This window comes from Micrasema longulum, unplaced genomic scaffold (assembly GCF_059751315.1).
Source record: "Micrasema longulum isolate JH-2025_06_02 unplaced genomic scaffold, ASM5975131v1 h1tg000730l, whole genome shotgun sequence".
NCBI classification, from domain to species: domain Eukaryota; kingdom Metazoa; phylum Arthropoda; class Insecta; order Trichoptera; family Brachycentridae; genus Micrasema; species Micrasema longulum.
The window spans coordinates 1,699,033-1,721,071 of record NW_028277925.1 but is presented as its reverse complement, the minus strand read 5'-3'; the positions used below and the strand labels follow the sequence as shown (position 1 = coordinate 1,721,071).

The 22,039-nt window shown below is 30.9% G+C and overlaps 1 protein-coding gene across 2 annotated transcripts; it reads right to left on the bottom strand.

The window, feature by feature from the left end:
* Positions 1–4,361: 4,361 nt before the first annotated feature.
* LOC148279356 (NF-X1-type zinc finger protein NFXL1) lies at positions 4,362–21,093 on the bottom strand. Of its 2 annotated transcripts, XM_088230098.1 has the most exons (14): positions 20,873–21,075; positions 20,023–20,127; positions 18,624–18,872; positions 17,236–17,372; positions 16,975–17,157; positions 16,729–16,879; positions 14,181–14,443; positions 12,245–12,475; positions 11,819–12,162; positions 11,551–11,740; positions 11,244–11,444; positions 10,310–10,543; positions 5,503–5,631; positions 4,362–4,780 (listed from the first exon to the last, which is right to left on the bottom strand). In XM_088230098.1, exons 3-14 carry the CDS (start codon positions 18,859–18,861, stop codon positions 4,499–4,501), a joined length of 2,583 nt encoding a protein of 860 aa, XP_088086224.1. In that variant the 5' UTR covers positions 18,862–18,872; positions 20,023–20,127; positions 20,873–21,075; the 3' UTR covers positions 4,362–4,498. The 2 variants fall into 2 exon arrangements, with proteins under 2 accessions (XP_088086224.1, XP_088086225.1); XM_088230099.1 differs by lacking the exon at positions 20,023–20,127 and having other exon boundaries at positions 20,873–21,093.
* Between the last annotated feature and the right edge of the window lie 946 nt (positions 21,094–22,039).

Genomic DNA, 22,039 nt, shown 5'->3' with positions numbered 1-22,039 from the left:
ATCACACTATGCATATTCATTTTATCTATACATACTGCCTAAATAGAGTAAATGTAAATCTTAAAATTTCTTTGGTGAATTTCTGAGAATTTGAGAGTACTAAACCTAGGACTATAGGGAGAGATTTTACTACATATTGATAACTCCTCGCAATAAATTATTATACTTAGCTGCTTACAAATGTGTTGATATCTCTCAGTATAGGTATTAGATATTTTAATAAATAAGAAGGAATGGTCAAAATGTCAATTTTTATCCAAAGCTTCAATTTCTCTCAGATTAGATCTAAACTAAGTACGTCAATGAATCAGATTGACTCTGAGAAGGGAATATGGATAGTCCATCCAGATAGTCTTTCACGGCATTTTTTTTTGGTTTATGTCATAGTTTATTTGTAACTTATGCATACCAATTGTAGAATGCAAAGAAAAAAATCACATTTCCAACCACAGCAATTTTTTACAAACTATTTTATTCAATGTTCATAGAATCTTCAATTGAGGGGGTAAGCGATGTCTTTTAGGACTCGTATCTACATTTTTCAACATTCAATCATTTTTATTAAATAGTGATTTATCATGAATTTGAAATATGCCCATAATTTATTATGGTTATATTTCATAATAATGTTGACATTCATATATTACAATATGTGGGTGCGAATTATCCAAATTATTTCACTTACTAGGTATTGCCTAGAAACACTTTTCAATTTTCATGCTTCATGAACCTGTTTGTTTAATCCACAATATTTATGCAAAATGTGAATGCACAGGTACCATAGGTAGCCGAATCCCTGATTAGATAAATAAAATCCCATCAAGTATTCAGAACGGAAAGGAAAGGTTGTAATTTCTGCATAGATTTAAATATTATTGAAAATAAGTGGTCCACGATAGAAAAATAAAAAAAGGAAAAATCTCCTAAAACAGTTGAGTTTAAAGCTTACTGTATTGAAAACTTTCAACTACATTTATTTTAAAAAACCTTGTAAATCCATTTCAAGAGATATAAAGGGTTAAGATGGTCAATTTTTTTATTTACATTCTATTTTTTAAATGAAAAATTACTTATGTCTAAGGATGCATTAATTTATATCATTTACGGTTATCTATAAAAATTAAAAACCATATCATTGTTTTTTTTTAAAAAGTAAGTATAAATAACAAGTTGTCGTATCGTTGAAGAATAAAGATTATTTCAAATAATTCAAAACAGCATTTTACAAAGGTTCAGATTTAAAGTGCCCAGGGTGGATAGTGATAATTTAAACTAGCCAATGACAGGACATAACCCCTGTAAATACCTAGACTTACATATCCTTTCTCAAAAATGTTTTCATCTAAATAAGGGTAAAATCTAGTTGAGCATACTCAAAATATTGTGGATATTTAAAATAAAACTTCTTAAAATGACAAAACAGTCTTTATTGTGCCACAATAAATATGCATACATAATTACACATTACCATAAGTAATATAAAAACAAAACAAAAAAATGTTGCAAACAAATGGACTTAAAATTCAATTACAAATAATAATTCTTCTTTATTCCCCTTCCGCACCTAATGGTGCATAGGGCACTGCATTGGTACACCAATTGCAGCGTATCTTGATGATCTTTCTTACATGAAGGTAAGATGATCAGTTACGCTTCAGAGATTATGAAATATTCAAGTGTAAAAACACCTTATTAAATAAATATTTAATATCAACCGTGTCAGGAATCAAACCCGAGGTCTCTTGCATGGCAGGCAAGCGTGCTAACCACTACACCACGAGGCCGACTGTAATAATAATAATCCAATTATAACAAACACAAATGACTGTAAGATACCTAGTAAATAAATTCCCTTGTGTAAGTAAAATACCTAGTAAATAAAATGCCACGTGGAATGAAGAATGCAGTTTCATGTTAAATAGAACCAAAACCCTGAATGAGTTAGACTCAATAACTTCACGCATGGAGAAAAATCTCAAAAAAGGAAATTAAGTGGTTCAGGCTTATTCTGTCACAATTTCGTAACGTAAGCTCGTTTGTTCGTCATATATCCATCTCATTCTAATGCAATCAAAACCATATTTCGCTTTTGTTCCCTCTCATGTGATACAAATGAATATACTAAACAAATTAGTTACAGCATAAGACCACAGAATAGTTCGCCTTATCGTCTAATGGTTAGCATGTTTGCCTATTATATAAGTTTATCATGAAGTATTTATTAAAAAAAATCGTTTTTACTCTGAAATATTATATCATAGCCCTGGATGTTTTTTTTTGTTTGAAGTAATATCTTTTTTTATTTTATTCAAATTGATGGATGATTCGTCAGATGTTCTAATTGAAAAAAAATCTTCATTTGGTAGTAGTGGAAAAATTAGCACTATTATTTATCACTTATGAAATATTTAAATTACATAATAAAAATTTTCAAAACTTAGGAATATACATTATACTAGCCGACCCGACAGATGTTGTCCTGCCCGAACGTTGGAAAAAGACTTTTCATTGATAAGTGGGTATGTAGCTACTTGTTTGTGATTAAATTCCAAAACTAAAAATGGTTAATATTCAAATATTGAATTTAAGTAGGTACCTAGGTACTTGTTTATGGTTGAATTCCAAAATATAAAATAAATATTTTTTCAAATATGGCATTTTCTTTTCAAATGTCAAACTTTGGTCTTCTCACCAACAGAGGGGTGTACTTATATGGGAATACGATTTTCAAAAATGTATTGAATTTAATATTATTTTAGTATTACCAATAATCCAGTAAAAAAAATGGGTAGAAATTATAAGGAATTTAAGGAAAGAATCTGATTGATATCCACAAAAAACAAATGCTGTTTGTAAACATTCAAAAACAAACTATTTTTTATACACAATAAAACAACATCCATTTTTTTGTAAATGCATTCTCCTCGAATGCAACCCTGGTAGATCGAGGAATAAAACATTTATGCTCCTTACTTTTTTTTTACATATCAAATTGAAGATTTTAATATCTACGAACACGCGCAGCGCAAAGATCTAAATATCTTTGAAAACCACGTGTAAATTGGTTAAGCCGTTTAGGAGTTCAGTGACATCACACGTACAGAGGAATTATATATATAAAGATATAAACAGATTAGTGTGAAGGCTGCAATGGTTTGGGCATGTAAGCAGGAGACCACTAGAACATATAGGATATTAAATCCGCAAGTCCTTAGGCAGACCCAGGCGCAGGTGGAAGGCATGGAATAGACATTTTTTGAGCTGCAGGTCATCTCACAGCTCAATTACTTGAGCTGGACTTTTGAACCGGCTCGCAGATCAGCTCACATTATTTCAAGAAGTGAGCCGAACTATACAGGTCGCACCATTTGGCTCAAATAAATGTACGGTTCACCAAATCACCGCCAACGCGCTGCGTCAGCTGACCTGATATTTTCCTGTAAAGCTTCGCGTTTGATTTTGAACGAAACTTACCGCTGTGAGCTGCGAGCCGCCTAATATAAATTTAAGCTGCAGTTCAACAGCTCAAAGCGTTCGATCTGTCTTTTTGAACCGGTTCAAAATTGAGTTACCCATGCCTTGCAGATGGCATGAAGTTGTTAGACAGGATATGAAAGACTGTATTAAGTCTCCCCGAAAAACACACAGGACAGAGCAAAGTGGCGGTGAAAAACGAAAGAGGCAGACCCCACTACCATGTGAGAATAATCATGGCCAGGGAGAAGAAGACGAAGTGTACACACATAACTTTTGGTGAGCATTACAAAAATAACCATCCGATAGTTGCAAATAATGTCAAAATTAGGAGTTTATTTAAACAATATATGGGATTTTATTAAAATTAGTCCTTAACCCTTCCCTTACTGTGCCAAAAACATTTGCGTGTTACGGTGCTGTGTAGTCTTATGAGAGATTTTAAATTGGAAAATGGAATATTCATATGTTATTGCTTCAATCATTTATAGTTGATCTAATTGCTAAAAACATGAAGAAAAAAACATTAGCAGACATTTGCACTTGAAAGCACTTGCGTACAACAGGCTTACTGTGGCAGTGGTATGGGTTACTTTGCTACTGGCCATGTGATGCGTGAATTTGTCTCTCTCGCTTGCAAATATACCTAACGCACCGAGAGTGAGACGTCAAGAGTGTTTGAGACAACCGTATATTCACATTAGTAAACTTTTTAATGTATTAGTGATTCATCTCTGATTTGTCACAAAATGCTTTTTCTGTACCCAATATATTTTATTACTATAATAATTATTTATTATTTTATAATAAATTATTTCAATGAATACATAACTATATAACAGAGGAATACCGAAAATCTTAACCGAGTATTTATTATAATTGATATTAAAGTTATTAGATGCAATGTGTACTACTAGCTACACATTACCGGGAAGGGAGAGTTAACTAAACTGGACCAAATATTTATTGTAATAACAATTAATATTTCTGTTTTCTGTATCCCTTCAAATAAAAAATAATAACTTTAAATTAAATACATAATAATAAATATGGACACTATGAGAATGGACACAGATAGTATCAGTATGCCATATCTAACACAAAATGATCTTTCGTTTTTATTTTCTACAACTCTTCGCTGCTTGTATTGTTTTTTACCGAATTTTTTCTCATATTTGGCTACTTCAAGTTCATTTTTAGACTGTTCTTCCAAAATCTTTTTTTTCTCTTCCTCTTGTTTAGCAAACATGTCTTCCGCCTTCTTTATTTCACAGACACTATCACATGAAACAATATTCTCCTTCACCTAAAACAAGTATTATTGATGTAAAAAATAAATATAAAAACATTAATAATAATATTCAAATTCGATTACAGAAATCAATAAAAGAGAATTTTTAAATTTTGATAAATGTTTTTTTATTTATATTTTTTTTAACATACAAATTGGTGAAGTTTGTAGAACTGAAATAGTCTTGAAAAAGGAAAAATATATTACGGTCTTGCAATAAACCACCAAATTTTACGGTTAAATCTATGTACTTTCGTCTAATGTTATACCAAGTATGTCTAATGTTTTACTATTAATGTACTACCTAATTGTTTGATCATTAGTGATAGTTACAAATCAAAAGTAATAGTTAAAAAACTATTCCTTTTTTTCATACAAAAAATATTCTGTTTTTAAAATGGTTATATTACTAACGATAAAACAACCCGGCGTAAGTAATGAAAAACCTTAGACATACTTATGATATCCAATAAAATACAAACAAGCCATGAAATACTATAAAATAAAATCTAACCCCATACGTGGTTTCATAATGTGCATTGTAATGATGGAATGCATGGAAGTGCTTCACCGTTATCAATAGCAAAATAGCGTTAGCAAGAATGGTTGATTTCCAAATGAAATTATTGTAAACTGAACAGCATTTTACAAATTCTCTAAAAAAATATTTATTTATCAACCGCAAATGTCTTTTTAGTTCTTGTGTTTACTAATAATAATTTAAATATGTTTCTTACCAAATGACATTGAATGTCTTTTTTTATTCTTCGACAAGGGCAATAGACTTTTGATTTCCTAGTACATATTTCATCTGTCGGACAGTCACCAGAATGGCATATAGTGTGACATCTATGGCCGCACTCCAACTATAAGAATGTAAACATTTTTAATAAAAAATATTAAATGTCTTCAATCCAGTAAAACTTATGTTGAAAGGATACTGAGCCTGTAAAAGACATGTCTCTTCATCAAAGCCTAGATTAGTCTACTTGATACATTTTCATATTTAAAAAAAAATGTAATGGAAAATTTTAGCAAATGACCGTGTCATGTTCATTTGAATCTTACACTATTCTAATAAACATATTAAATTTTGTTTATGGGACACATCGTCAAAATATTCTAATTTTACGATAAGCATTGATGTACAGTACCCGGCATTGTATATCGTACGTCGGCACTTAGAAAGAGAATGTCGGACATTTCAGTTAACTTGACATTGTAGAGCGTCGTCTCTGTCGCACGATAAGGGTACTAGTCAGAGCAGGGCTGTTAAAGTTTTCATACTTATAATTTATTTTTTTTAAATATCCCTTTAGGATATGATTTTTTTTATTATTGTTATATTGAGAAACTTTTAATATATAAAAAAAAAACGTGAGCACATGTGCCTACTACCAAAACGATTTTACACACAATCAATTGTTTACCCTCACGAACATGCTAGGATTTGTGTTGTTTATCTGATTAAATAATAATTAGTGTTTTCATACTATTAATTAAAATAAAATTTTCAAAATGTTGCAACTTATTTCAGATTTTCTGTTCTATTTCTGTTTTTTAAAAAATACTATGAAGATTAGTAATTTTTTTTTAATTGTTATGTTTAAAATTTAGACATAAAAATGATAATACTCGTTTTAAAAATACACTGACCAGTTCCAAAATAACTGTTTTATCATCAGGGTAAAAATAAATAAAAATTAAATATTTAGCTTCATACAACAATTACGCTATGTGTGATTATTAAAACAGTGTAAATAATTATTTCTTAAACACGGAAAATCACTAAGTCAATCCTTCAAATATTGATTTTATTAAATAAATTAGCTTACGGAAATGATTTATATGAATAGAGAAGTGCGAATATTTCCAATAAAAAAAAGCACAAAATTGACAAAATTTCATTTAAAAATCAAATTTTAAACTAATAAAGAAAAAAATGACACTGGTTACAAGGAATGTGCATATTGTAAATGATTTTATTTAAACTAATTTGTAATTTATAAGAAAAAACAGATAAATAAGCATTATATTTTAATTACAAAAACTCTCAATTCCATCCATTTCACTGTCTTTACTCATAAGAATCAGCATCACTGTCACTTTCACCTACATTTAAAACAAGGTAATCATCTAAGGCGTGTTCATGTTTCCAAAATTTATTTTCCCATTTAATTGCGTGTTTGCAAACATTTTTCCACTCTTCGGCACCAATTATAATAACCTTTTCCGTCAATAAATGTTTCACTGTAGTTCAATTCATGTCCACGTTTCTAGCAGCTACATAGACAGCACAGCACATACACAGCCTTTCAGTTGAGACCATATATTTTTGATGGGATTGAAGTCTGGGTGATATAGTGTGCCCATGTTCGGCAAGTAGCTTAGCTTGTCCACGGAGAACTCTATAAACGTTTTTTTGTGGCGACATATAATGGCATAAATTTGTGGTTTTGTAAGATTTTTATCAATTGGAATATCGTATTTGCTCAGCCAGTTAATCATGTCCTGTCGGATGATGTTTGAATTTGAGGGTCTTTCAACATATTTATTATGATACGGTGCATTGTCTATGGTGCAACTACAAGATTCGAGATATGGCAGCACCAGTGTGAATATATAAAATCTGACATTATCATTGTAAAGTTTGCCATTTCTCTTGGTAAACGTACTCAGAACATTTTGTCATATGAGTGATATTTGTGTTGTTTACAGATACTTGAAAAATTAATTTTGTTAAAAAAATGGAACTAAATTGTAAACATTTTCGTGCGATGATTTTCTATGACTTTCAACCAACAACAGTGTGCCAATCAAATCGCTGTGATTTTTGTGATAAAGCACCATCTTGAGCCACGGTGTTTCGCTGCTTTTCTGAATTCAATTGTGGTCGCACTTCGTTAGCGGAAGAATTTCGTGAAGGTCGTCCAAAATCGGCTGTTGTGCCAGAAAAAATCAATGCTTTGCGTGAACAGATATTGCAAGATCGTCATGTGACATACCGTGAAATTGAGGCATCCTTGGGCATTAGTTCCACTCGCATACTTCAATATTGCATGAACATTCGGTCGTCAAAAAGATTTGTTCGCTCGAAATTGCTCTAAAAAGGGCTAGTGTCGATTGGTGCAAACAGATGTTAAAAAAAAATTATATCACGGTGCTTTAAAAGACGTCTATAAGATCATGACATGCGACGAATCATGGATCTATGCATATGAACCCGAAACTAAACAACAATCGACTGTATGGGTCTTTCAAGACGAGCCAAATCCAACAAAAGTTGTTCGTGCAAGAAGCATTTCGAAGCAAATGGTCGCCTGTTTTTTTGGAATAACTAGACATGTCGCCACCGTTCCATTAGAGCAACAATTCTGAATGGTACACCACCATTTATTTGCCAGAAGTGTTCGGAAAAATAAGGGAAACCAATTGCAGAAGACAAATCATTCTCCACCACGACAATGCAAGCTGTCACACATCAGCTCAAACAAGTGCATTTTTGAGCATTCAAAACATCAAATTGATGGGTCATCCACCGTACAGCCCTGATTTGGCACTCAATGATTTTTTTCTTATTCCCGCATGCGAGGTCAATATTTTTCGACGTCTGAAGAAGCGGTTGATACGTTTAAATCACATGTTTTGGAGGTACCTCAATTGGACTGGAAAAGGTGCTTCGTAAATTGGTTCAAACGCATCCAAAAGTGTATTGATCTTCAAGGAGAATATTTTGAAAAACGATAAAGGCATTTTCGATTATAAATATTTGTTTTTACTTGTCTATCTCAAAACCTAAGTAGCAACCCTCGTATAACCGAATTATTGGGTATATTTGGGATCAATTGAGTAGATAGTTATTTCTCGTAGTTTTCGTTATTCATATCTTTATGATAATCGCCAGTAGTATTAGTGCATTTGTGCATCAAAAAGGCACCGGGTTCAAAACCTTTTTTGTTCCCTGCATGAACTATTATCAAGCATTGGTCTTTTGCAATTAATTTTTAACTCCCTTTTTGCTACTATTATTCCAACTTTGGCCTTTAGTATGGGATGTATGTATGTAAGACTCATCCATATATATAATATTTTTTCCCGCACTACGATAACTCTGTATTTTATTTAAGTATTCAATCCGTTTGAGTCTTACGTCGTGTTTTCCCATTAGAACATTACTGTTGTATTCCACTTTGGTAAACCGAAATCCCATCTCTTAGAGTATTTTTCTTAACGTCTTTTCAAATCCATTTTAATTAATAACCTCAAATAATTTTGCTTTTAGTGATTTTACTCTTAGTAATGCATGAAATCGTAAATGAAAATTGTACACCGTTCTTCAAATCACGCCATAATAAAAATCATCCAGATCTAAGCGGAATTATTTTTTCGGTCTTCCCTCTTTTGGAGTATTGAACTTGAGTAAAGCCGATGGTGTTTTAGCATCGACTTCATTTAATATAGTGTTTAAAGTGTCTCTGGAAATCCCAGTAGCATTTGTAATCCGTTCTTGAATCTTTTTAAAGTAATTACCCTCACTGTAATCCTTAAAATGTTTCAATTAGTTGGCTTCTTTAACAAAATATTTATAAACATTGTAAACTATTTTCGCGTGACTGAGCTTGTAAAGGTTTCCCCCTTTATAAATTTGATATTATAGATGTCATACTTTTGCAAACAAACTTGTAGCTAGCGCGTTACCACTTTCGTGTTGTGGTTCCGCTGTTTGTTACTGGAGCACAGCCAGTTCACTGGTTGAAAGGCAGTGGAGTTTAGGTGACCCAGTTACGTCTTGTCAAAGCCTTAGATGTCCTCAAAAGGCCCACTTAGGATTAAAAAGTTCAATCATCGTGTTTAGGAATCCATAGAGAGAAGTCCAAACTCAAAGTCCAGGGTGAAGCGAAGGTCTCAAGCAAAGTAAAATCGAGTAGAAAGCCGGGTCGGGGAGTAGAGATGCGTAAATGCCAAACGTTAGAGAAGAAGTGATCATTTATTTTATAATATAAATGTTTTATACCGTCAGCGCTGCGAGCCCCTTAATTTAATCTCTACAAAGCCAAAGGTCTCTTTCTAAATTCTGACGTACGATATATAATGCTGGGTAATGTACAGTGGCGGCACGCAAATGGCGCTTATATAAAAGTGCAAAACTATCTTTTTGTCTATGTATATAGGTACTAGGTATCTTATTATATATTTTTGAGCAATACAAATCTAGATATTATCAAAACAATGAATAAAATATGTCCTCCTCCATAATATTGGTATAGATATTATTATTTTTATATTTATTTAATTTTATGATTAATCATAGTCTAATATAGTATAAATAACAGTTTTTAAATATCTTTTTTTTATAATGACCATTATTTAAGATAAATTCTTATAAAATGGCCCCTAGAATAAAATTTTAGACTTTTCCCAGTGATTTAATATCTTTAGTGTGTCCTTTTACAAGTTGACTGATTCAGAATTAATTATAAAATAGCTTGTTAAACAAACAATAAAAAGTTGTATGAGATTTTTGTTACCCAAAACATTTCTTACCAAACGAATGCACTGCTGTTTACAAGAGAGACTCTGTTCTTTCTCAGTAGCATTAGTAGAAGTGAAAACATTGCATTGCAAGAATAGCTCTGCGAGTCCACAATGACAAGTTTTCTTAAGGAATTGATTACATGGCTCACACGGTTTTGGATGACACCGTTTTATACATGGATGAGTACAGCCCACAGGACGAAGTAAACTGCATTGATTTTGACATAATTCGCATTCTGATACCTTAAATCAGAAAACACAAATAAATTTCGATTTCTAATACATACTGTTTTTCTTGGTAACATATATTATTTTATTTATTATTATTGAGAAAAACAACAGAAGTTACATATTGTATATAAATTATGAACAAGTATAAGTATACAAAAAGTAGTCAATTACAGTTATTCACAAATAAAAATTAGCATAAAAGTAAAATAAGAGTTAAAATAAAATTTATTATATGATTTCAAGGAAAATAAAAGCGAATATAAGAAAAGCACTGCAAGCAAGTCGAGAATAAAGAAATAAAGTAAGAGAGGAAGATATTGTCAAGATACTTAGTTATCCTTATCATCAAAAGCAAATTAAAAGGTGACATTTTGTGCATGTAATATCATCGTCAATTATTATAGAATTACACAAATTCGTTATTAATAAATAGGTATAGGGAGGTTTTGGAATTAATACATTAATGACAAATATATTTTTAACGCAAGGAGATTCTGAATAAGAGTAATCTGGAAATTCGATTTCAAACTATATTTCTGTTTTATTTATATTTTTCATATTATTCAACTCAAATATGGCATTTTATAATGTTTATGACTTAAAGTAAAACAGTATTATGCTTAATAAATGGTAGTAAATGCTTTTAGTGAGATTTGAAAAAATCATAAAGTAAAATGTAATATTTTATTATGATTAAAATCGGTTTTCTTACTTTGCTGGTTTTTTCATTGGCAACAAAATGACATTCTTTTGAACAATAGTGGTTAGTACAAGCTAGAGGACGGCCACATTCCCTACCACAGGATGAAACACAAGCCAAATGACACGGGAATTCAGTTTCTTCATGATAACCAAGGCAGAATCTTTTTACTCGAATTGTACAAGGAGGACAAGGTAAAGCTTTAACTTCAATCTGAAACAAAAAAAATATATACATGTATGTTATTTTGAAAGTTACATACCAAATACATATGTAAATATCACATAATATTCCACTTGAAATTAAGATAATAACTTACTTTAGGCTGCTGAATTTCACAAGGAGTATCAGCTTTTATAGTTGAGACGATTTGTACACAGCTGTGACAAATAGCTAAGCACTTATGTCCACAAAGAAGTTGATTTCCACATTTTACTTTACACTGGGGACAGGATCCAAAATGACATTTATGAACATTTTCTTTGGTGTGAGCACAGTCTATTGGCAATCTGAAATACATAAACCATATTGATTTAATGATTCAGAAAGAAAAATAAATATATTAATTTGAAAAAAATATAATGTACCTGCAACTATAAGAACATTTAGGTGGTTTTGCTTTTTTTTGTCTACCACAAGGAACAGAGTAAAACGTGCGACCACAGCGACATGGTACTTTGGCAGTTAAAGCACAAGGATAGCAAGGCCCACGGTGGCAAATGGACATACACTTGTGTTTTCCGCACTGCAGACTTCTTCCGCAGATTTTATCACATGAAAGACAATCTCCGTAGCAACACTTCTTGTTACAAGGGTGGCGTCCACAATCTCGAATATTTTTACATTTAGTTTCACATGTATATTGCTTGCTACACGGCAACTGCTTTGTATGCAACCCGCAGTGACATTTTTTATCCACTAATTCTAAACACTAAAAGAGAAAATAAACATAAAGCATAAACATTTACACACTTTATATATAAACAAAAAAGCTTTGGATAAGATTAAAATACCTGTGGACATTTATCTTTGTGGCATTTATGGGGACAAAGATGTTTTCCACAGACCAACACCTTATTGCAACTTCCACCACAGGAAGAAACTTCATTGGGACAGATTACTTCTTTTTCTACTGCACCACATGGACACTTTTGCAAACCAGTAAATGGACACTGAGCACACATTGTTGAATGGCAGACTTGCTCACAAGTATGGTAGCCGCAAACTAATTTCTTTCCACAAATCTAAAAGAAAATTTGTCTTTAAAAATTTACAAAATAATTATACTATACACAATATATAAGTTAAAATTTTTGTTGAAATTTTGGATAAAAATAGCAGATTTAAATAGCTTATTTTTTTAATGAATTATTATATATAATTATTATTATACTGTTATAATTTTCTCATTTTTAACAACAAAAAAATTGTGTTCTAATATGAGCACTGGTTTTTTTTACTTTTTGATATCTATTGTATTCTTTCAGCAGACCTTATTTCAATTAAAAATAAAATATATACCCACACACAGGCCATGCCTTTGTGGGATTTTTTTGTGTTAATGTAATAGTTTTTTTTGTATTTTTAACTTATGTAAACCTATTGTAAAATGCAAAGAAAAAAAAATAAATAAACCAGTCTAGAGATGCCCATTAGAGGGTGGAAGCGCTAATTGGATAAATAAATAAGTGGAAGTGTACCAAGTATTTTTAATCTATAACTTATATTTAAATAAATAGCCAATGAAATATCTCAAGACGCAAGCGGGGGAGGGGTGAGGAGTTTAGAGTTTTAATTAAGTACTACATCTGGAACACATGTGCAAAAAATCAGCTGGTTATGAAACATTTGATGTTTAAAACCTAAAATTCCTGAGATGGCCCAGTTAGCCAAGTTATTATACAGGTGTTCTTTAAACCCTGTCACATCCGAAACCTCCATGATCAGTATGGGCAAGAAGACATATTAGCCTTTTAAAAAAAATATTTAGAAAAAATATATATTTTTTAAATAAAATATTTAAAAAAACCAAATGGTTGCTTACTTCTGCAGGGGAGAAGCAAGGGGGGGGGCGTGGCCGCGCGGTCGGTGGTGAACCAGACTCCCCCCCTCCCCCTCCTTGTTTCGCCCCTGCAGAAGTAAGCAACCATTTGCTTTTTTTGATATTTTATTTTTAAAATTTTTATTCGTTCTAAAAATTTATTTTAATGTGCCAATATGTCTTCTTGCTCATACTGATCATCGTGGCTTCAGATGTGACAGGGTTTAATGAACACCCTGTATAATTAATATATTGTGTCCTTGCAAAACTCGTAAATCCACAAATGGTTAAAAATAATATTTTGGCATTGTCTGTTGAAACATCAAATAATTTATATGTGTGTAAAACTTGCATATTCGTACAGTGTTCATTATTTAAAAAAAAGATATGTAAAAAAAACTTTGAACAAAGGTTTAGGACTTATGCATTTTACAAGTTAGGCCGACAATATTAAGTACTTCCAAATCTCTGTGGGCGTCTAGTAGGTGAAATAATTAGGTAAAATCTCACCTACATTAATAAATCATCTTATCTCATCATTCACATACACACACATTCACAAAGGCACATACACATACATAAACACAAACAAGCCACAAGTGATTAACTCTCTTCTTTTATATCATGTATTATTAAATTAACAGCGGATTTTTTTAATTGGCTCTAGTATTGATAACATATTTCTACTTATTGTTATTGTTGTGTAATAGCTGTAAAAATCCAAAACAAAAAAATACATGAAGGTTTCAGGTGTTTTACTTCATAAAAATCAACAGAAATATGGATGCTTAAAAGGGGTATATGCAAGAGAGCTTATTAAGTGATCACTTATAACAGCCAATGAAAGCCTCGTAAATGCCTAGACTTCTATATTCCCTCCTTAAAACAATAATCTTATTTTAAATTACCTTATTACACTTCCAGGTTGACAGTGAACACAGAATTTTGTCAGTACGACTTTGGCACTGACAAGCTTGTTCTCTGTATCGGGAGCATGGATCGCACTCTCCACTGTGGCACTGTTTAGTGCATCTATGTTGGTTACAATCGAGTAACTTATTACACGTTTGGTTACAGAACCAACTTGACATGTTACAACGAACAGGTTTCGGTGGAGATTGTTTACAATGGCAGGTTAAACTAACCATCTTTGGGCATGGTGGACATGGTCCTGAAATAATAACAAACATAAAATTCAATAAAATTTTAAGTGTCTAAATGTTTGTAGATAAGTGGTGGATTTCGCCCCCTAGGGAGATCATAATTTTTTTTTATGTACATACATGGAGTGTCCGGAAAATAATGTCAGTGAGTCGATTACAAAGAAGTTATTGAACTTTTCATTACAAAACATCAAAATAAGCTCCTCCGGCGATGATGCATCGACTTCAGAGATTTAAAAACCAGTTGACTACTGATGTAATAACTTATATTTACATATAAGTTATTAATTTAAAAATACTTGGTACACTTCCACTTATTTATTTGTCCAATAAGCGCTTTGTCTCACTCTGTTCCATTTAAATATTGCATATTGTGTCTTTTTCAACTTATTTTTTAAATGTACCTACACTTAAGATAAAATTTAGTTTTATGTAAATTATCCTTATACTGTATAATATTCACCAGTCTGAAGATGCCCATTAGAGGGTGAAAGCGCTAATTGGTCAAATAAATAAGTGGAAGTGTACCAAGTATTTTTAAATCGATAACTTATATGTAAACATAAGTTATTTAATCATTACAATGGAATTCCATCAAGAATTGTAAATAAATAATTTAAATTGAAAAAAAATTTAAAAACCAGTTGACTACATTAAATATCTGGGAATAAACGCAATGAGCATCGTCTTGATTTTGAATCTGCTCATCCTGGCTTTCTTGGGGCAAAGGGACACCAAACTTTTGCTGATCCGACAGAGCATCTTTTTTAAAAGCTGTCACGATCATTTGTATCATTTTGCATAGTAGCATTTTGCAAATATCTGAGTAGTGCGCCATCAAGAGGAAAATTTGACCTAAAACCGCACACTTAAGTAAAATTTCAAATTTTTTGGACTTGTCTTACGAATGAACTACGCAGTCGAAATGTCAAAAAAATAAAAATAATACTAGCTTTTTTAGCATGGAATATAAAAACAAGTATTTTCTTCCTTCTGTAAATATCATAGTTAAAAAACTCAGTTGATGTACAAATATTAATAATACGAACCATCCTCCTTGGGCCAGGTTGTTTGATCATTAGAAATCTTTTTTGTGTGAAGAATAGAATAATTTTTCAAAACTTTAACTAATACTTATGATTTTAAACGACAGTAAAACCTCGTTTCTACGTTCCTCGATTTTACGTTTTCCCGCTTTTTCCACCAAAATGTTCAGGACCCATTTTTCTTTATACATTCTCATACAAATATTCCCCCCAATTAACGATTCTATATTTTTCATCACCCCGGTTTTATGTTAAATTTGTTTCGAAATTCATTTGATGTGTCAAAAAACCCAAAATTATGTTGTAATAATGGTTCCGCGGTCCACGCACCACCGCGTATGCCATGCGAATGTAGAATAAAAACAGGTAAACAACTAATAAAGGATAAATGATTGTCTTAACCTAAATTCAAAGCAGGTGCAGTGTAATTGACCTTTTTGTTTAAGTGTCTTCCTTTACGGATAGTTTTAGTTTTCATTGGAACAAAAACTCATATTGACTTATACAAATCATGATATGCGCAGTTGACAAACGTTTAGGAACAATATAGTTTTAATATCAATAAATTATAAATTGCTATGTTTAAAACATAACAATATTTAAAGTTATAAAAAAGATGGTTTAAAAAGTTGTCATAAAAGGGTGAAATTTTGCAGCGATCTATCTATGACAGTTGTTTTTAGTAATGCCATAGAAAAAAAAGTGATACCGTATAAATAAAATTTCCCAACATTTAGGGGAAAACATACGGTATGTTATTTTACACAAATTCAAAATATTATTTTTGTTATTTTTTATTTACACATAAAATAATTTCAACATGCTGTTTTTAAATCAAATAAAAAAACAGATTACATAATATTGTTTGAAAAAATACAAAACATAAAAATATTTTTAATGAAATCATTGAAAATAGTCAAAAAATAAATTAACAATTCTCCCAATTATCACAGTTTTTACAAGTTTTCTGGAAGTATATGTACACTATAATAGTGAAACAATTAATTTTATTTTTATGTAATTCCTTTTTTTTCAATACATTTTTCATTTTCTCACTTTGGCGTTTTCCTCAGTTTTACACTTTTTTCTTGCTCCCTTGAAAAACGTAAAAAGGGGTTTTTACTGTATTACTAATGATCAAACAACAACCCTCGTGAGGAAGACTCTTATATCATTTTTTTATACTTTCATTGTTATTAAGTTTAATAAAATTTCCATAAAAATAATTACAAAATTTCCACAAATACCTGGATGGCATAATAAGAGGCATCGGTGGCTGCAATGTGGTAATAGTGGCTTATTACAAATATCGCCACAAGAGTGGGGGATTGACCATGGATGGAATTCTGGATCAAATGTCTTCTTACAGAAGCATTGATACTTATTAGGTACTTGATCCTAAAAGAAAACGTCGATTATGATAGATTAGGCAAAATAATAACTACAGTATAATTCTCAATATTCGCGATAAGACTGATGTTGTATGTACAAACTTCATTATAGGGAGATCTGCATTTCGGGCAAAACCATTGAACTTTCTTGAACGTTTTATCCCAAACTGGAAGCTCTCCTAAATTTGGTTCTGTACTTTGAGATTGTTGATAGATAGTGTCCTTGGCCCATCTTTGAATGCATTGAATGTGAAAAGCAGTATAACAAGATTCACAACTCCATATCTAAAACAATCATAACAGAGATATTACAATGCCTATTTTTATCAATGCTATTTGGATAATATAAACCAAAATACTTACTGGTTGGGTTCTTTTAACGGATGCAATACAGACAAGGCATATTGTAGCACCGGATTGAAAAGATTGTTCTAAGAATTCTTTTGTCCTACCTAAATCAACATCTTTTTGGTTGGATTTAAAATTCACCAGTACAGCATCTATACAAAAACAAAACTAATTTTTAACACCCGTAGTGCTTTCATATGGATTTATCATAACTTACACAAACAGTATGGAAATATAAATGCAAATAAAAAAAATATTTTAAGAGTTAATAATTATTAAATCTTTTATTCTTTTATAAAAACCTATATGAAACTATATGCAATAATAGTTATTTAAAAAATAGATATTTAATAAAATAAAATTAAAATATTAATGATGGAAAATATAAAATGATATTGAAAATATCAATGGTATACTATCGAATCTGCATTTTGCATGGTTTACAGGAGAGCAAAAACAAAGTTTAATATTTTTTTTAAGAAGCTAGCAGGTGGGAAAGAGGGGATAATCAGATACTGAAGAATAGGGAAATATCACGTACTACGAATACCGATAAAAATAAATGAAATGGATTTACAATCATTAATTGTATTTTCAAAATCAATATTGATATTGTGGAGAAATGTTTTCATATATAACTTCAAAAACTAAAATATTAAAAAATATGTCACTAGAAAAGTGACAATGTTCTAAAATAATTAAAATGGTTTAGAATAAAGTTGAAAATGAACATGAATCGTTACATATTAGGGGCGTGGCCAATGCAATTACTGTTTTTGCGGGAATTCAAAATTACAAATTGAAAAATATTTTTTTTACTGGACAGTATTTCATAGAACCTTTTTACTTTAAAAATGTAAAAAAAAAGTTATATTTCCCTATTGCCAAACATGTGATTAATGAAATACGATAGATACATGTTTGGCAATTCTTCTGTATCTGAAAGTTTCTTTAAAAAAATATCAAAGTTTATTTTTGCTCTCCCGTGAACCTCCCAAATTGCAGACTCAATAATATACGTAGGGACCGTCGATATGTTCATAAATTGATATATAAAATATTGACAAATAAAAATAGTCAATTAAGATAAATTGAAGAGATGAGTGGATAAAGGCATTATGTCACAATTTTTTTAAAATTGACTTTTTACATAAATGAAGATTTTATGTACAGCCCTTTCACAAAAAGCCAACTACGCCATCAAAAAGTAGCAGGAAACCAATTTTGAGAGCGAATGAAGATGTTCTTTTATCAATAGTTGTATTGGGATCAAAACTTAACCCCAAATATCTCTGCTTTTTGTTTCTCTCGTGTCTGCGTAAATAAAGCAATTTTGAAATTTAACTGACGTATTGTAAAATTTTGAAATGAGAAAATATTACTAAAAGAAGCATTTAACTAACCCAATATTCTTATATCTTCGAGATCTTCTTCTTCTGAAGAAGATTCATATTCCTGTATATGACGTTTAACTGAGGCCTGCATTTTAGCACTAGCCTCTTGGAACCTGGTATTGGTAACGTCACTAGAGTAGGACTGTGTAAGTTTAGGATTTCCACTTTGCTTATTTGTCCCTGAATTCGGTCCCATTTTATCCCTGGCATTCTTATTCCAGGGATTTTTCTTTGATTTTTCAGCCATTTAGTTGAGCACTGTAAAAATGTTTAATTATGAACAAAAAATCCAGTAACATAAGTGATTATGAACATAAATAATGTGCAATTTCTAAACAGTATCAAATATAAATATCGCATTTAATCTCCCTACATGTTCAACACTGAGGTTTTCCTGAATCGAAACCCCAACATTTTTGTAACTAAATACCAGCTAGTATGACCTTTTTACTTTACTTTTTTTTACTATTTATTCACACTTAACTCCATGAGGCCACCAGTCATGTGTTGAGTTGGGATACAACATAATGAAATATAACTCATTCCAAAAATGTGTTTTAATGAAAAAAATACTCTCACTAGCATACTAGTCTATTAACATTTTTATGGGTTTATTTAACATTACTGTTATGTCAAACGTTTTTCATCAATTCCAATCAATTATAATAGAAATCAATTTATTCTATGTTTTTACAAAACCGATGTCAACCTACAATTTCAGAGTGGTTTCTGAGGATGACATTTAAAGGATAAATGAAACTTATTTTAAAATATCTTATTATTGGATGGGGACAATTGTTATGTTCCTCTTTAAAAAAGTAAGCCCTGACACAAAAAATTGTAGAAATGTCAAATTTAAATAATATAAAAAAATATTTATGCCATAGTTAAGAATGATCACTGCACAATAAAACATTTGAAATGCTTTACGCACACATATATAGTCGCATTATTATGAAAAACAGTATAATATTTATGTTCGCTTAGCTGTCGAATTAAAAAAAACTTTCAAATTTGATATCGATACAAAGAAATCTCACAAATTAAAAAGTCTTTCTTTAACTAATGAATTTTTGAAGACATTGTTTATATCATCATTAAACCCTTATCTGCACTTTTATTTATATAGAAATCAATTCATATAATTTTATACAGCAAAAATCCATTGGTGTATAATGGAATAAAAAACAATACATTGTTTCACATAAAATCAGCAATTCCAAAAAAGTGTATGATGGATTATTACAAATGTAGAAACGCAGCAAGAGTTAGTATGAGTTTATATAATGAATAAAAAGCCACATACATAACCATAAAGATGAAAAATCAGCAAATTTAAATGATTAACAAAATTAGTATCTGGTGAATAACATTATTAAAAATTATTGATAGACTCCGTTGAGAGTACCTTGGACAAATCAAAGATATGAACTACCCATCATATTTCCAGTTAAAAAGACTCAGATGAATGGAGGAGAGATGGTTGTTTGCAGCAAATTCATCCAGGTTGAAACTAGAAGAATAATAGTCAGTTAACAAAGACTATAATGGGTCATAAGATTGATGGACGGGAGAAATTGATAAAGGGTGCTTTAAGACAATTTTTCGGTAATAAATAATGGCGTGCTAAAATCTATAACTGCAAAAAAAAGCTCGCATCGGTAGTCTAGTATAGGGTCCTAATGTATAAGAAGAAAACCTTAAAAAAACGAGTATAAATGTTGACAGATATTTCAGCAAAGATATAGGAAGCTCTTTGAGGGGGAAAATTGAAGTTTGCGCATGACAGGATTTACCTGCCGATGCATAATTTCAGTAAACTCAAATAATAAATTGAGCCAAAATAATTTTTGATAAAAACAGACTAGTAAGCGAAATCTCAAAAGAATCTCACATACACCGATTAAAAATTTCAGCTTTTTTAATTCACAAAAATGAACGAATTTAAGAAATATTGATGTTTAAACATGGCACGATGGTGAATGTTTCGGTGTAAAATGATCACTTATACCAGCCAATGACAGGTCGTAATCCTAAGCCTTGAACATGCCTTGACTTTATATATTCCTAATAAATATTATTTATCAGGGTATCGTGTGGTAAAGATAGGTTGACGAATATCAAGAAACTATTGGCACGTGTCACGTTCACACAAATTTGAGATTAATTTCTTTAACACTTATAGTAAAAACTGAAGAAAATTTTCAGTACTGACTAGACGGGGTGAACTATTTTATAACATTTATATACAGACTTACAGACAAGAGCCGGGCGAAATAATTCATATAACCTGAATTATAATTTTAAACAAAATCAAAATTAAGAAACAGGAACGTCAGCGTAGCGTCAGCAGATAGATCAAAAAAGGAAGACGAAAGTCGAAAATATGATCCGTGGTCGAAAATATGAAAATGAAAGAGTAAATAGACAACGCATCTATCACCCACAGACCACAGACTACAGCTATCACCTTACACGTAAGTCCATGTTGGTCTATGTCACATTCTTCTTCTTCTTTTTCTTCGGTTTTGTATTTTTACCCGCCCTTTGTTAAATTGTGCGATTTATATATTAACATAATTTATGATATTTATATTCGTTTGTTAAAAAAATCCCTGGTAATAAGGGTACATACCTCGTTCCAAAGTAAGTAAATTACATGCATTAATAATTAACTAGCTAATTCATTTTAAAGATAGAACAAACAAAAAAAAAAAATATTTTTTAATTTGTTTATAAATATTTATTTTTCCCCCCTTCACATTAGAAGACTAGAACAAGCAGATTCGTTCTTCATCAAACGCATCCGTTTTTGAAATCTTCCTGTTCTGTCTAAAGTCCAATATCTTCATTCCATTTGCAATAATTCTCCTCTTTGGCGTAACAAAAATCACCCTACTCTTTCGATTAGTCAGGGCGTTTTTCCTGTTTTACTACTAAGATTTTTCGATATCAATTTTTACCACTTTATTATTGTCCATATTTCAGTTTTTTCTCTATTGTGGAAATTCATCTCGATCTTGGCCTTTCAAAATTTCAAACCACTCACAAATCAATTTATTTTATTAATATTGAATTTTCAGAAATTATTAACTGTAAGTGACCCGATCACAGCAATGTATTTACTGATGGTTCGAAATCAAATAATGGAGTTGGTGCTTCCTTTCTTTGTGAACAAGACAGAGTTTATTTGGTATTTTTAAACTCCCTTTTTTGCTTTCTAATTTTGATGCTGAATGCAAAGCAGTTCTTGAATCTATATAAAAATCCGGATTGAAAAAATAAATTATTTAAAGAACGTTATTTTTATATATTTACTCAGCTGCTTAAAATTACTCGAGTCATCCTCATTCATTTTTTACTTTTCATTTATCATTCGTAATATTTTTGTTTCTCTTTTAAAATTATATCAATGCGCCAAAAAT

Excerpts from the sequence above, each read along its gene's own strand:
- LOC148279356 (XM_088230099.1), bottom strand. The coding sequence starts at position 18,861 with ATGGCTGAAAAATCAAAGAAAAATCCCTGGAATAAGAATGCCAGGGAT. Across the intron at positions 17,158-17,235 it reads CCGTTAAAAGAACCCAACCA|ATATGGAGTTGTGAATCTTG; the intron begins GTAAGTATTTTG and ends TGATTGTTTTAG. Across the intron at positions 12,163-12,244 it reads ACAAAGATAAATGTCCACAG|TGTTTAGAATTAGTGGATAA; the intron begins GTATTTTAATCT and ends TTTCTCTTTTAG.